At 40.2% G+C, this 12515-nt stretch overlaps 1 protein-coding gene across 2 annotated transcripts; it reads left to right on the top strand.

Annotated features, from left to right (window-relative positions):
• Positions 1 to 728: 728 nt before the first annotated feature.
• Positions 729 to 12515, top strand: rem1 (RAS (RAD and GEM)-like GTP-binding 1). Of its 2 annotated transcripts, none has more exons than XM_067586472.1 (5): positions 729 to 999; positions 4096 to 4518; positions 9133 to 9215; positions 11384 to 11591; positions 11706 to 12515. In XM_067586472.1, exons 2-5 carry the CDS (start codon positions 4152 to 4154, stop codon positions 11981 to 11983), a joined length of 936 nt encoding a protein of 311 aa, XP_067442573.1. In that variant the 5' UTR covers positions 729 to 999; positions 4096 to 4151; the 3' UTR covers positions 11984 to 12515. The 2 variants fall into 2 exon arrangements, with proteins under 2 accessions (XP_067442573.1, XP_067442572.1); XM_067586471.1 differs by having other exon boundaries at positions 730 to 999; positions 4118 to 4518.

Raw genomic sequence — 12515 nt, 5'->3', positions numbered from 1 at the left:
ACTTCATCAGCCAACTATGCTCTCTAATATTCAATTGATGGGTAATTTTTATGTTTTTCTTATTATCGACAAATTTAATGTGCAGAACCAAACTAATAATGAATTGATCCTTATTGATTCTGTATATCCAAAGCCTGCTATATCTTATTCGAAGACCTCCATTATTGTCCAAAAAACTATTAAAGTTGCACACAACACAACGTTGCTCTGATTGACATGTTCCTTCACATGTTCCAAGAGTCTGGTCACGTTAGTTTGTTTAGCAATGTCTCTAAAGACTAATAACAATTATCATTTTTTCAGTCTCCAGAGAGCAGTTCCATGTGGATGTGATTTGTTGACAGTAAGAAAAATTGCCAGCTGTATCCTTTAATGAGTTTCTTTAAACTTGTCTTCAATAGAAGAAACTTTTCTAGTCATTTAGTATTAAAGTTGATAATAAACTGGATATTCAAAGCTTTTATCCAGTCCATTGTATTGTCTATGGTGATAACTATAACACTCATCCTACTTTAAATGTTAGATGGAGTCAGAGACAAAAACATATTATCATTCAATGTTTCAAATGTAAACTAGTCACTGCTGACTGAACTGGTCGTGAAGCCAATTTTTTCTTTTAGGTCAAACAGGAAGTGACTAAAATGTTTCCTAAACCAACTCACCCTCTACGCTGATAAAACAACACACACACACACACACACACACACACACACACACACACACACACACACTCCCTCTCTCTCTCTGTCTCTCTCCCTCCTCAGATATCTGTTTCTCCTCTGCTGTCGCTCTGATACACACACACACACAGAGGGAGGTAGATAACTCTGTGATTCCACTGCTGAATTTTTAACGCTGTTGTGGAACTTTTTTTTTTTTCCAGGCGGGTTACTGTGGCACCAGGGTACTGTTACACCGACAGAGACAGAGAGACAGGGTTCAGTTCAGTTCTGTTGTTTACTGAGGCTGGACGGACAGAGACTGTTCATGGGGTGTACAGTAAGTTTATCTATCTATCCATCTATCTCTCTACCTATCTATTGCATGCTATTTTCTGCTAACATTTTTATTTCTGAGGTTTTCCAGCTGTCTCTTAAAATAAAAGCACATGTTAAATTTTATGTTTTCACACCTTAAATATTATATCTCACATGTGTGAAATTTACAAAAACAAATTCACATGATATTGATTTTCAGATATTTTACATGCAAAAACATCAATTTCACATGTAATATGACATGTGAAAACATTTTTACATTTGGTAAATTTACATACGTAGCCTCATGTGTTTTTGGACATATCACATGACAAACTTCACATACTATAGGCAGATGTTTTTTTCAGACATTTCACACGTAAAGTGTAATTCTGAAATGTGAAAACAAACTTCACATGCATGTTTTGTATTGGGTTTCCAGTTGTTTTCATGTTAACTAAAAGCGCCTGATGTAATACATTAACTTTTTTCAACAATCGAACTAGCAGTCATATACTGTATGATACTGTGCATGAGTGACCTGTGACCTTTGACCTCCTGGCTGTCTGGTCTTGTAGTTCTGTTGTGAGTGAAGAATTAGAAACAGAAAGACTGAAACTTAAAATATAGTTACAGATGATGAACAGTAATTTTGAGGATTTTTTAAAGGATTTTAATGCTGTTTATTAAAAATAAGTTACTGTAACTTGTTTACTATCACGCCAGACAGATAATCTTGTCATGCTCAGCACCTTTAATTTATTTATCTTTAATTTATTTGAATTATTTATTGTAGGAGGTTTGTTTGTCTGTCTGTGCTCTGTTATGCATACCAGAGGACTACATGGGTCCATTCGGCACCGAGTAACCAAGATCCAAGCTACCAAGTTGAGCGGATTCCAAATTATATTTAATAATTAATTAATCTTTCATTATATTTATTCTAATCTGATTTACTTATTTGAGTTTAGAAAATTATATAAACAGTCACTTCAATTGATTCTTTAGTCAGTAGTGTTCATTGTAACAGTAGTTCTTTGTCTTTTTCCTGAGAAAATCCTGTTTTTCTGCTCTCTAGACCAATAAGACTAGGTACATATGGCTGGACCGTGTATGGTCTATGTGCAAAACCGTCACCAGTTCATTACAGGGATAGTCAGTGGTAATATCTATAATGTGAATTCTTTGATATTAAATGTTAATCTGCAATTTTCTGTAGTGGTCCCAGTATTATTTGTTGTTAAAGTGTACTGAAGGAGCATATCATATGGCATGGTTAAGTTGCATCTGAGTCAAAAAAAGGGTATAAATGCAAGAACAAATCTTTCCACTGATATATTTGGGATGTTTGATTTGAAAGAGAACTTATTTTAATTTTAATTATAACTATTCTAATTATCTACCAACTCCCCCTGCGTTCATCTGTTTCTATCTGCAGATGTCTGTAAACATATTGTGTCATCCACGTTTACGTAGGATTAGCATGCTAGCATGCCTAGCATGCTATGCTAACTGTCTGTCAGCTGTGTGACTTTATATCTGTGCTGTGACGTCTTTCAGAGCACATAAATACTGTAAACACATCTGTCGCCTGCCCAGCACAGTGCTGTTAAACAGGAAACACCGAAGCTACACCTTATTTTTATACAGTCTGTGGACTACACACATGCTATGCTAACAATGCTAGCCATGCTAACTAGCTGCTAGCCACTGTGCAGGCTGGTAAAATGGATCCAATATGTCTCTTTGTGTTTGCGGGTTGGTGCTCCCCTCAGTGTCAGAGCCTCCGTGTGAGACGTTTTGGTCTGTAAATGTGTGTTTTTAAACTTATTTCAGGGCTGCGCTCAGAGGCTCTGCTGTAAATGTCCCCTGGGTATGTAATTGAAACTGTTCGTATCAATTCATTTTGAAAGAGCAAGGGCCAATGGCGAGACACCGGGCTGGCCAACCAATGGTGTAACTTAATCACTCAGTGATTCAGTCATTCAGTCAGGACAGACATTTGGGGTTCATGGACATTTGGTCCATGGTCAGTCCAGCCAAAGGAATAAATGCAAATACAAATCTGTGATGTTATCTTGTACTTCACACCCCCAGAGGACACAACAACATCACAGTCACTTTGATCTGGGTCCCAATCAAGATACATAAAAACAGAAATCAACTGAAATGGGGTGTTAAACTGCTCTTTAAAGAGTAATGCCAATTTCACAAGAAACAGGCAAGAGTGATGAGTTTGCACAAAGTAGTGCGTAAGATAAAGAGCAGCACAGTATCCTACAAAACAGCTACTGACTACATCAGAATGTAAATAATCATAATATATATTTTCTAACTTGGTATTCGCATCCTCTGATATTTTCAAAGATTTTTTTACTCAAATCCTAGTTGGATCAGAGAGTAGTTACAGAGCTCTGAGAATTCAGTGATTAACAAAACTAACTAATTAACTTTTCTTTCGTTCTTTTCTACAGTTAAATTGTTGTCACCATAACTTCCTCATTAAGCCAATGCGTAAATCCCATTAGAGAAACATGTAGGTCAGCGTATTTGGGGTCAAAGTTCGACTTGGAATTTAGAAAATCAAGAGAGGACACACACTGTCTCCATTGGACATAAACTGCATTTATTATTATTTGTTTTAACCACTATTTTACCAGGAGATTTCTCTCCATGCTGCCATTAATTGAGAGTCACATAAAAAATCTATTGTACTCACATTTTTCATCGCCCTCAATGGTTAAAGTTTTCAGTTTGTTGCACCTGTAACCACACCCAACATTGATGTCACAGTGTGCTGACACACCCTGGTGTACACCTCTACATCACTGCAACAGCAAGGTGAGAGGTTAACCAACTGGAGGTTGACAGTGATCTTTGCTTGTAAAATATTGATGAATAGTGTCTTAGATAGTGGACCCCAAAGTCCTGCATCATGTTTTGACTTTTAAGAAACACTGAGATTAGTTTGGAGATGGGGGCAGAATTTCTGCTCTCTACTTTGCACCAGTGTAACACTCTGTGGTTGGTTGATCTGAATGTCAATCAAAAGAAACTATCTAGAATTTTAAACATGTTAAAGTCCACAGTGGACTAGACTTAATTCTGAAACCTGTAGCCTCCTGTCTCCATCTCCTCAGGCCCATCCTGTCCTGATGCTGCTACCATAGAAACATGACCCTCAACACCCAGAGAGAGAAGGAGCCCCTGCGGCGGCGAGGCAGCACACCTACTCCTCCCGCTCACTTCTACCAGCACCCGTCCTGGACTCAGGATGCCCAGCTGCCTGGCAGAACCCAGACTGACCTGGAGCAGCCCCGTCCCCAGCGCAGACACCTTCCTCTAGGACAGTCGGCGTCCTACCACCCTGGAGACAAGTCCCTCCACTACCGCGCACAGTGGAGTTCAGACTCAGATGATGACTCACAAAGCGACTCGGACTGTGTTTACAGAGTGATGTTGTTAGGTGACCATGGCGTCGGAAAGACCAGCCTCGCGGGAATCTTTGCAGGGATCACGGAGAAGGACGAACAACCTGGAGGTGGGTGGGTTTGGTTGTCTGATTATTTAAACTAGGTGAACTATTAATCCTTAATGTTTTCACTTCGAACGAATGCTATATTTGATACTTTTCCTTGATTACACTTTTTTCTTGTAGCTGCTGTTAATTGCACTCTATAAATGTTCCTCTGAATGTTAGTCCTGGCCGGGCTGCACATTTCCAGCAAATAATCAGATTAAAGGGAAATTTCACCATGTTTTATTTGGATGTCCAATCAGTGTTTATGGTAAATGTAATCAACTGAAGCAAAAAATTCCTCGGTGCATGCTATATTGTCCAAGAAAGCTGAGTTTTTCTGCTTGGGGAGCTGTGCCAGCAGTACCTTCATGTACCAGGATGTGTTGTGTGCGAGCTTCTGACGCAGCCGTTGCATCGGCCTCTCTCCGCTGCATTTCTTCGGTCGCGTACTCTGGCTCAAATAAATACGGCTGAATATCAGAGTCAGCCAAAACTTTGCTGTTGGAAACGTAGCTAGCTTGCAATACCAAGCAAAGAGAACAAGGAAGTTTTGTTTTTGAGTGCCATCTAGAGCACACCCCCTGGCTACCCAGAGGCAGAGACTAGAAATCCAAGCTGAAATAGCCTGTAGTTCTTCCTTGCTCCAAACTATATAATTGTGCACATCAAATGACGGTGCTGGTGCCAGAAGAACAACAGATTTGGCAGCTGTGCCCCAGAGACACAGATAACATTGGCAACAACTGCAGGCGTTTCTCACACTATATCCCTAATTTTGATAGCTAGAGATAAGATTGAATATCAGTGAAATGGTTCTTTAAATATGTTGCCAGAAAGTAATCCAAGCATGCAGAAGAAATAAAGAAATAATGAATGTTGCATTTGCAAGAGAACAGCTATAAACTAGAAAAAAGTTGATCTGTTTTTTTTTTCAAATATACATTTTAGACTAGACTACACTTTATTTAACTTCTGAAAGATGAAAGTTGCACATTTTTCCTCTTACAAATAAAAAGTTGAATTTGTAAGGAATAAAGCACAAGTTTGCTTAATTCAACATGCTCTGGGGTTTTGCTGCTACAGCCTTTCTTGGTTTGGTAGCTGATGGAGGCCGATGTTAGCTAACCTCAGACAGATATTGCTGTATAATTGAAGTCCGTTTTCTGACTTTATGGCTTTTATCAACTAATACAAAGAGTAAAAACTGATCCTCAGTCTTAATTGGCAATATTTTAAAAGAATATTCCACTGATTTTCCACATTAAAATCAGTTTATGGGTTATAGTTAGTTCAGCCTGTGAAAACAGTTGTATAAGGTCCCCTTTGTGTCTAGAGGATAAAATCTGTGATGACATAGTATTGTCGGTTATCTCAGCTTGGAATTGGGTATTACAAATTTATCAGAAAGTCTGAGTTACAAACTGGAGTTGTAGACCATCGATGAATGATATGAGCTGGATACCAAACTCACAGATGGTGCACATTCATTCTCCCACTGGCCTTGCCGCCATATTCCCACTCAGCCCACAGACTTTACGTTAGAATACCATCATACTTAAAGTTGTACAAATATAAAAACTTCATGGATTAAAGAAATAGCTTGAGATAAATCAGCTTTTTTGCAGTTTGAGGTGTTTGGTTAAAAGTTTTACAGACATCTACAGACATTTATAGCAGTGGTCTATGTAGAAAATGCTTTTCGGGCAGCAGGGGATTTCTTTAGTTGCAGCACCGCAGTTGGTGTCTGGGAAAAATTGGCAGCGAGACTGAGTGACTGCACCGAATCCAGCTCTCTTAATACATTCGTGGTGTGGAGATTGAAAGACATGTCTATTTACCAGGCAGGGAGGCTATACTGAAACAAACTATCCAGTTGCATCATAGAAAACATATAATCCAGTTTTGGAGCTTGACCCATACTATGGACGAAAAGTCTTGATATCTCAACCATTTGACCATTCTTTTTTGAATTTTCACAAGTCCAACAACTTTGTGCAAGTGATGGACTAAATCATTGGATCACTCATAAGGATAAGGCTAGTGATTTTCTATAATCTTTTTTATTGTCAACAAATCTCATGTACAGAGCCAAACCACATAATACATACTGTAGTAGGATGAGTTCATTGTTGGTTTGGGTCTTGACACAAGATTTTTTGACCATAACAAAAATATAGAAAATCGCCAGCCTTATCCTTTAATGTTTTCTATTGTTGTGTTGTAGCTTTCACTCTAACTCAGACATCAGCAGATTATTCAGTTTCTGCCCTGACTTTGTTCTGACATCACAACCTTGAACGACCTGATATCATTGATCGGCTCCTGTGTCACGTGTTGCTTGGCCTGAGGCCATGATTGACAGCCTGTATTGATCAAATGATAGTCTGACATGATGTGTGAGGGCAGAGTCTGTCTGCTGTTAGTTTTCAGGTTGACTGAGCTTCGTGTTCGGTTACTCTCTCTGCTTTTAGTTTAACATGTTTTTATTGTTGTTGTCGTTGTTGTATGCTCACAGTCCTGATGCTCCTATTTGCTAGTTATTGACTGTGTTGTCATTGTTGTTTACCAGGATGTTGTTTGTCTCTTTTTGACTACAGATATACAGTGTAACTGTGATTTATTGTTGATCCTCCATGTTATTTATTGTTTTTAGCCACATAGCTGCATGAGTCTAGGGATGATGATGTTGGACAGCTGGTCAGTTGGTCCACCACTGGACTGAAATATCTCCACAGCTATTGGATGGATTGCCATGAAATTTGTGAAAGTAATAACTTGGGTGATTTCATGACTTTCCATACAGTTCTGCTTGAGAGTTTGTGAACCCTGTAGAATTTTCTGTATTTCTGCGTAAATATGACCTGAAACCTTATCAGATATTTACACAAGTCCTAAAACTAGACAAAGTGAATCCAATTAAACAAATGAGACAAAGATCGTCTTTTTCATTTATTTATTGAGGAAAATTATCCAATCTTACACATTTGTGGGAGGCAAAAGTATGTGAACCCTTGCTTTCAGTAACCGATGTGACCCCCTTTTGCAGCAATAACTTCAACCAAACGTTTCCAGTAACTGTTTATCAGCCCTGCACATCAGTTCGGAGGAATTTTAGCCCATTTGTCCTTACAGAACAGTCTCAACTCAGGGATGTCGTGGGCGTCTTTGCATGAAAGCTAAGTCTATGCTTCAGGTCCTTCCACAGAATTTCTTCTAATGCTGTAACCATTCTTTGGTTGAGCAACTTGTCGTTTAGTGTTGTTGTCTTACTGCATGACACACTTTCTGTTGAAATTCAGTTCACAGACGGATACCTTGACATTTTCCTGTAGAATTTGCTGGTACAACTCAGAGCTCATAGTTTCATCAATGATTGCAAGCTGTCCTGGTTCAGAGGCAGCAAAGCAGCCCAAACCATGATACTACCACCACCATGTTTCACAGATAGGATAAGTTTCTTATGCTGGAATGCAATGTTTGCTCATCGCCAAACAGAACACTTCTCATTCAAGCCAAAAAGTTCAATTTTGGTCTCATCCATCCACAGAACATTGTTCCAATCACCTTCTGGCTTATCCATGTGGTCTTGAGCGAACTGTAGACGGCAGCAATGTTCTTTTTGAAGAGTGTCTTTTTTCCTTGCAACTCTGCCATGCACACCATTGATGTTCAATGTTCTCCTGATGGTGGACTCATTAACATCGACTGTAGCCACTGCAAGAGACCTTTAGTTTCCTAGACATTACCCTGGGATCTGTTGTGGCCTCCTGGACTATTACACGCCTGCTCTTGGTGTGATTTTTGTTGTTCAACCACTCCTGGGGAGGGCAACAATGGTGTTGGATGTCTTCAATTTGTATATGTTCTGCCTGACAACCGACTGGTTGAGTCCAAACTCTTTAGAAACGGTTTTGTAACCCTTTCCAGCTTGGTGAGCATCAACAACTCTTCTTCTAAGGTCCTCTGAAATCTCCTTTGTGTGAGCCATGACACACTTTCACAAACCTGTGTTGTGAAGCTCAGAGAACTCCAGATTTCTCTTCTTTAAATAAGGCAGGGCCTCCCAGACTCACTTGATTGTCATCCCATTGATTGAAACACCCAACTCTTATTTCCCCTTCAAATGAATTGATAATCTTAGGGGTTCACATACTTTTGCAACACACAAATATGTAACATTGGATCATTTTCCTCAATAAATAAATGAACAAGTGTTAAGTTTTTGTCTCATTTGTTTAACTGATGTCTCTTTATCTAGTTTTAGGACTTGAGTGGAAATCTGATCATGTTTTAGGTCATATTTATGCAGAAATAGAGCAAATTCTAAAGGGTTCACAAACTTTCAAGCAGCACTGTATACCACCATCATCAGGTCAAAGGTTGACTTTGTCCAATACTTTTGTTTATGATCAAATACCTGAAAAACCAATGACATACCCATCAGCCACAGCTGTACTTTGTGTTTAGTGATAATTAGCAAATGTCACATATTGTCACTGTAAGTATGTTAACATGCTGATGTTAGCATTTAGCTCAACTTACAGCTCTGCCTGAGTATGACCTGACAGAGCTGCTATGGTGGCTGCATCTGGATGCAGACTCTTAGTCTTATTGTATGTGTTTATTTTGTTACAGAGGATACATATGAGCGAACACTGACAGTAGATGGAGAGGAAACCACACTCATCGTCATGGATACCTGGGAGAACGACAAACTGGTACATGGAGAGAGAGTGTGTGTGTGTGTGTGTGTGTGTGTGTGTGTGTGTGTGCATGTACAGTATTGAAACATGATATGTGGTTCTGAAGAAGGGGATTAGGGGTACATGATGTCCTGCAGAGGGACAGGGATTTAGCTGATCGGAACAGTTTGGCAGCTGTTGGATTCTTGTCCAGATCCACATAAGATAACAACAACAAGGGTGCTCACAGTTTGTTCTCCACACTTGGCCCTGAAAATGATGTGATGCCACATTTGTGATGCGATTACAACGATCATAAACTGTAAACAGTGCATGAAAGTGACACTACAGTTTGTAGTCTGGTAGTGTGATAATGTGCTAAAAATGGTGATGAAACACACACATTTTCAAACACATCGCAGCAGTGTTTCTGTTGACCGAGCAAGCACATCCATCCTGTCAAAGTTGAACAGAGGTGAACTCTGACCTTCAAATCCACCAGAGCTGGCCAGACATTTCACTGAAACAGGAAACGCACACTCGAATGGGCTTTAAGAGAAGTGAATGGCAAACAAAGTATGTCAGCACCTTTAGCTTGGTTACCAATCTTTGTGACTGTGGCCAAACTTCCTGTAGCTCATCCACAATAAATGGCATCTAATGGTTTACCAGTGAGAGGCTTTTATTGTGGAACAGCTGAAAGTGTTTGGTTTACAATATCAGTATTGAAAACAATAAATACACTCCTTTGAAGCTCTGACAGTACAACAAATGAATGCAGATCAAAAAACAGTAAGGCTGGGTGCTAGATGAAAATAAGAACAGGTAGGCGTAGAGGAACTTATGTTGTCTTTATGTTGATGGAGATTAATCGGCTGGTGACTCTGCCCATTAGGGGGAACACTTTCAGAATTTGACAGTTTTCAATACTCGTTCACAATGCAAATCAGTCACTGCTGAGCATGTTTGGAATTTCTTGCCCAGCTCAGAGAGGATACTGTGGACTACAACAGATTAAGTTGTCTTAAAGGGGACCTATTATGCTCATTTCCAGCTCTATATTTTTATTCTGGGACTCCACTAGAGTAGCTTTGCATGATTCAAAGTTCAAAAAACTCCTTAATTATCTTATACCAGGGGGCCTGGGTCAAAAATTTACCATCTTATACCCTTTATGCAGCCCTTCAGTTCAATCTCTGTCTCTTAATAGGCAGTCTTTGCTCCTGTTTCTTTAAGGCCCCCCTCCCAATGAGCCCACTCTGTTCTTATTAGCCAGCTTTCCAGAAGCCTGATGAGAGGCAGCTGTATCAGAGTCATATTAAGTTACCGTCGATGAAAACCTAACATTTCTTGCTTTACTGCTTCACATTAAAAGCTTTTAAATGACTAAATAATGGGAGACTTTCATTGTGAAGAATTTACAGGAAATTAAATATGTTCATCACTTAAAAAGCAGAGCTTCATCAGTGGCGCTAAAAAACAGTCACATATGGAGATATTTGGAGCTATTTGTTGAGCAGCTCAGTTAGAAATAATGCAGGGAGGACTGCAGACAATCAGCACACCTCGAACAGGTAAACAACCTATTTTATTTTGCCCTGTTGTGTAATGGAGTCATGGCTTGGTGTGACTACCCCCAAAACAATGGAAAAATGCCATAATGTTAGCAGAGCGGAGCAGTGAACCCGTGTGCTGTGCGTGGAGTAGATGACCATATAAAGAAATCCTTCACAAATTGACATCAGCTCAGGCTGAAAGTAGAAAAAAACGTTGGAAAGTGAGCGTTCAGAGCAGTCTGAAGTCAGAGCTTTTTGCTCACAGGGATCACTTCCACATATGTTTATCTCATTATTTGACACTTTAGCCACATTTAATATGAACATCCAACACTGTAACATTATTATATATAACTGAAAATAAGGAAAAGCACAATAGATCCCCTTTAATCTGAGCCTAGGGTTGGACCATGGAGTTTAGGACAGACCCAGAACACACTAAAGGCACTACATGTCCTTGTGTCTGGACAGTCTCCAGACATATTTAGGCTGCATTGCTCCCTCTGCTGCCACTATAACTTTGACCAGAGGAACCTTAAAAGTGTTTATCAGATCAGTGTTTCCAAAGTAGCACTTAAAATTTGGATTTTTAAAAAAATAGATGTTTCTCTCTCTCCCTCTCTGTGTTTATGTCTCTCTACCTGTCAGGAGGGCGAGGACAGCTCCTCTCAGGACAACTGTCTAAAGGTGGGGAGTGCTTACGTCATTGTCTACTCCGTCACCGACCGATCCAGCTTCGACTCCGCTGCCGAGCTCCGTATCACACTGCGACGCACCCGCCAAGCAGAAAACCTTCCCATCATCCTTGTGGGCAACAAGAGTGACCTGGTCCGGTCCAGAGAAGTCGCTGTGGAAGGTAGGAGACAAAACTCACAAGGGATACAAACATGTATATACAGCAAACTGCTAGTGGCTAACATTTGACTGATGTGACGATAATAATATATTCTCTATTTCTTTTTTTTCCCAGAGGGCCGAGCGTGCGCAGTAGTCTTTGACTGTAAGTTCATTGAGACATCTGCATCTCTGCAGCACAATGTGACTGAGCTCTTTGAGGGTGTGGTCCGACAGCTCCGGCTCCGTCGTGACGGCAACGAGGCAGTCCAGCACCGACGCTCCATCTACAAACGCAAAGAGAGCATTACCCAGAAGGCTCGGCGGTTCCTGGACCGTCTGGTGGCTCGCAACAACCAGCGCATGGCGGTCAAAGTGCGCTCCAAGAGCTGCCACGACCTGGCCGTCCTCTGAAGACACCTCCTGCCAGGAGCGTCCGGTTGAACTTTCTTTGGCTCGTTGAAGTTCTCTCTGGTTGTGATGTCATGAACGATGTCATTGCCATTGGTGTAGGCGGAGATTCCCGCGATCAGCGAGTCAAAACAATCAGCAATGAACAGAGTCAGCAGACAGTAACATACTCGGTGCGATCAGTGTGACCAACTTGTTTTTCTGTTTGACTGTTTGGTCTCAAAATGTTTGTGACTTTTCCTCCAGATGACCTAAATATAAAGATACCAGACAGACTGTGAAGGATCATCACTGTAGGGTTAAAGGTTGGTTCTTGTTATTTTATTTTATTTTTTTGTATTATTTTATTCTCCATCATGGAGGTGGTCCTGTAGTTTCCTCTGTGTCCACTGTGCTGTTCTCCTGAGGTTTCTACTGTTTTTGTTTCAATACTATGCAGAATAAAGTCTTAAAGGAACAGTCCTCTCAAAATCATGTTTTACAGACATCCAATAGGGATGACCACCACTGTGATATAAATATGGATTTCATTTCA

The sequence above is a fragment of the Thunnus thynnus genome, chromosome 4 (genome assembly GCF_963924715.1).
Source record: "Thunnus thynnus chromosome 4, fThuThy2.1, whole genome shotgun sequence".
NCBI classification, from domain to species: Eukaryota; Metazoa; Chordata; class Actinopteri; order Scombriformes; family Scombridae; genus Thunnus; species Thunnus thynnus.
This window is presented reverse-complemented; position numbering and strand designations above follow the sequence as displayed.